Source organism: Eptatretus burgeri, chromosome 11 (assembly GCF_056783735.1).
Source record: "Eptatretus burgeri isolate ZD-2024b chromosome 11, Ebu_testis_v1, whole genome shotgun sequence".
In the NCBI taxonomy this organism is placed as follows: Eukaryota; Metazoa; Chordata; class Myxini; order Myxiniformes; family Myxinidae; genus Eptatretus; species Eptatretus burgeri.
In genome coordinates this window covers 41,977,330-41,979,829 of record NC_140971.1, presented here as the reverse complement: position 1 = coordinate 41,979,829, position 2,500 = coordinate 41,977,330, and the positions used below count along the sequence as shown (strand labels likewise).

General features: G+C 40.6%; 1 protein-coding gene across 4 annotated transcripts in view; it reads left to right on the top strand.

The window, feature by feature from the left end:
- Positions 1-2,500, top strand: part of MSH3 (mutS homolog 3) — a 163,047-nt gene that overhangs the window by 114,132 nt on the left and 46,415 nt on the right. For all 4 annotated transcript variants that reach the window (XR_015049253.1, XM_085846180.1, XM_085846178.1 and 1 more), the window contains exon 18: positions 1,885-1,996. Coding sequence is in view for 3 of the 4 variants with exons in the window: in XM_085846180.1 (XP_085702306.1) it covers positions 1,885-1,996 (112 nt within the window). In the remaining variant the exon portion in view is untranslated. The remainder of the gene's footprint in view (positions 1-1,884; positions 1,997-2,500) is intronic.

Genomic DNA, 2,500 nt, shown 5'->3' with positions numbered 1-2,500 from the left:
CATAATTGCTTCACCAAAATCAGAACGATAGATTTATCTGTTTTGACGTGTAAGCATGACATTTTCACTCACCCTTTTTGTAAATTTATTATCATACCTCAATAATATTTCAAGATATCAAACTGAAACTTGCACAGCTAATTTGTACGTATGTGAGTATATGTGAGTAAGATTTGGTAAAAACCTATTCCAAGGTCAAGGTCGAGGCCATCCGAAACATGTAAAACACCTATTAGGCCGAATTTAGAAAATTTATCAGCCAATTTTTTATGCACAACATTCAATCATGTAAAACACTTGATAGGTCAAATTTTCAAAATTACCAAAATTGCTGCTTCCATGATGACGATTGCTTATTTGAATTTCGCATGTATCATGCTATGAATGACATCTTTCTTATTTGTTTGTTCATTATATGCTTCTAAACCCCTGGGCTGATTTGCGCTTAAACCCTCTGCAGAATCATTTTATGTGCCTCTAAAATACCACTCTGGTTCACACTTCCTGATAAACTTTAGTTTCAGTTTCAGCCACTGATGATGTTGGACAGTAATATTTAATTTCTCTTAACAATAACACATAGCTATTGCATTTCAAATAATTATGATCACAGAAGAGGAAGATGAAATCCTAGAAAATGAGGTGACATCGACCCTTCAATGGCCTTTGCAGGGTGACGATATGGCAGACACGTCGATGACGCAGCTTGATGTTACCATAATTACTGTTTCACCCCCCTCCATGTCTTAAAGCTGAAGTTCATTTTAAAATGGAAGATGCTGGTGTTTACGTTCATATAAAGACTGGTTCTGTGCAGGCCAGAATGGAAAAAAGTAAAGGTGCTTTGGGGGTTTTCTGTCACTGTTGAGAACTTTGTCGCTTTGTACTAACATCATTAAATGAATTCCATGCCATATCCTGTTGTGCCAGAATGCTTTTTATCCCCCACCGCGTGGCGGAAGGGGGATATTGTTGTCACCCAGGTCGTCCGGCTGTCCGTGCGTCCGTTCGTCCGGGCGTCAACATTTATAGCTGTGAGTGCGATAACTCATAAACTGTTCGCCATATCGATTTGAAATTTGGGTCACACATGTACCACCTGAAAAGGAAGAACCCTATTGATTTTGGGCGTGGCGGATCCAAGATGGCCGACTGGGGCGGCCATCTTGAAAAAAATGTTTTTTCGCCATATCGATTTGAAATTTGAGTCACACATGCACCACCTGAAAAGGAAGAACCCTATTGATTTTGGGCGTGGCGGATCCAAGATGGCCGACTGGGGCGGCCGTCTTGAAAAAAATGTTTTTTCGCCATATCGATTTGAAATTTGAGTCACACATGCACCACCTGAAAAGGAAGAACCCTATTGATTTTGGGCGTGGCCGGATCCAAGATGGCTGACTGGGGCGGCCATCTTGAAAAAAATGTTTTTTGTCATAAATGGAAAACCGCTTATCTGATTTCAATTATTTTTGGTTACTACGTTCCTCACCCCTGGGGAACTTTTTTGAGATGATGACCAAACGGTGTCTTGTTTCCAATTCACCTCCCTCATTATCTGGAATATGTATGACCTTTTTCATTCAATGGCGGGGGATTCCCCATCTCTGATGGTATATTTCAATATATCTTTACAAACTGAACACCACTCGTGTTTTTTTGCTTCTAATGTTGGCTCTGGAACCTTGAGAAGATAGTAACGTTTCGGACACTTTGCAAAAAGCCAGTTGAGGTTAGAATACTCGCTTGGTCAAGCCGACTGTTTGTGCTGCTACTGGTAACAATGCTCGATGGTTGTGTCTCAGGAATGTTGATGTAAATGTTCTTGATTTAAATTACCATATCCTCTTAAGGTCAGTACTTTCCCATTGTACCCTCCCACAGGCCCAGCTTTGTCGAGAGGAGCCAGCTTGAAATAGAAAATGGCCGACACCCTGTTGTGGAACTGCTTATGCAGGAGCACAGTCAGTTTGTTCCTAACGACACCAAGCTATGTGTAAGTATCATGTGGATGGCATGTATGCATCCTTTTTAAAAGCAAGTACATATGTTATTCGATACATGTATAAGCTATTGGGAAAAAAATCTGCTTAATACCAGGTTTGCTTTCAATCTGTTTATTTCCTTGTCTTTGATGAAATGTTGGCATCTCTTTTCTCTTTCTTTAAACAATTGGGAGATTCCTCGCCAAAATTAACCTGCTGTTCAGAGGGATTCTGTGGTTGAAGTTGTAACCTTGACTGTGACATTTGTCCAGCTGATGATCAGAATGGTTGTGGAATCCGGCAGTAGGTCAAGTGATGGTTTATTTTGGTTAGGCATCTCCCGTTTTAATTGTCTTATCTATCGCTGCTACATTGATAAAACATTCCTGACTACATATAAACACAGAAAGACAGAGACTGACAGACAGATACATACCTGTGCATGTCTGCAGCTGAAGAGGAACCAGGGTAGGATTTGAAACAGCAAGGGGCTCACCTCGTGTAGTTTTTCTCAT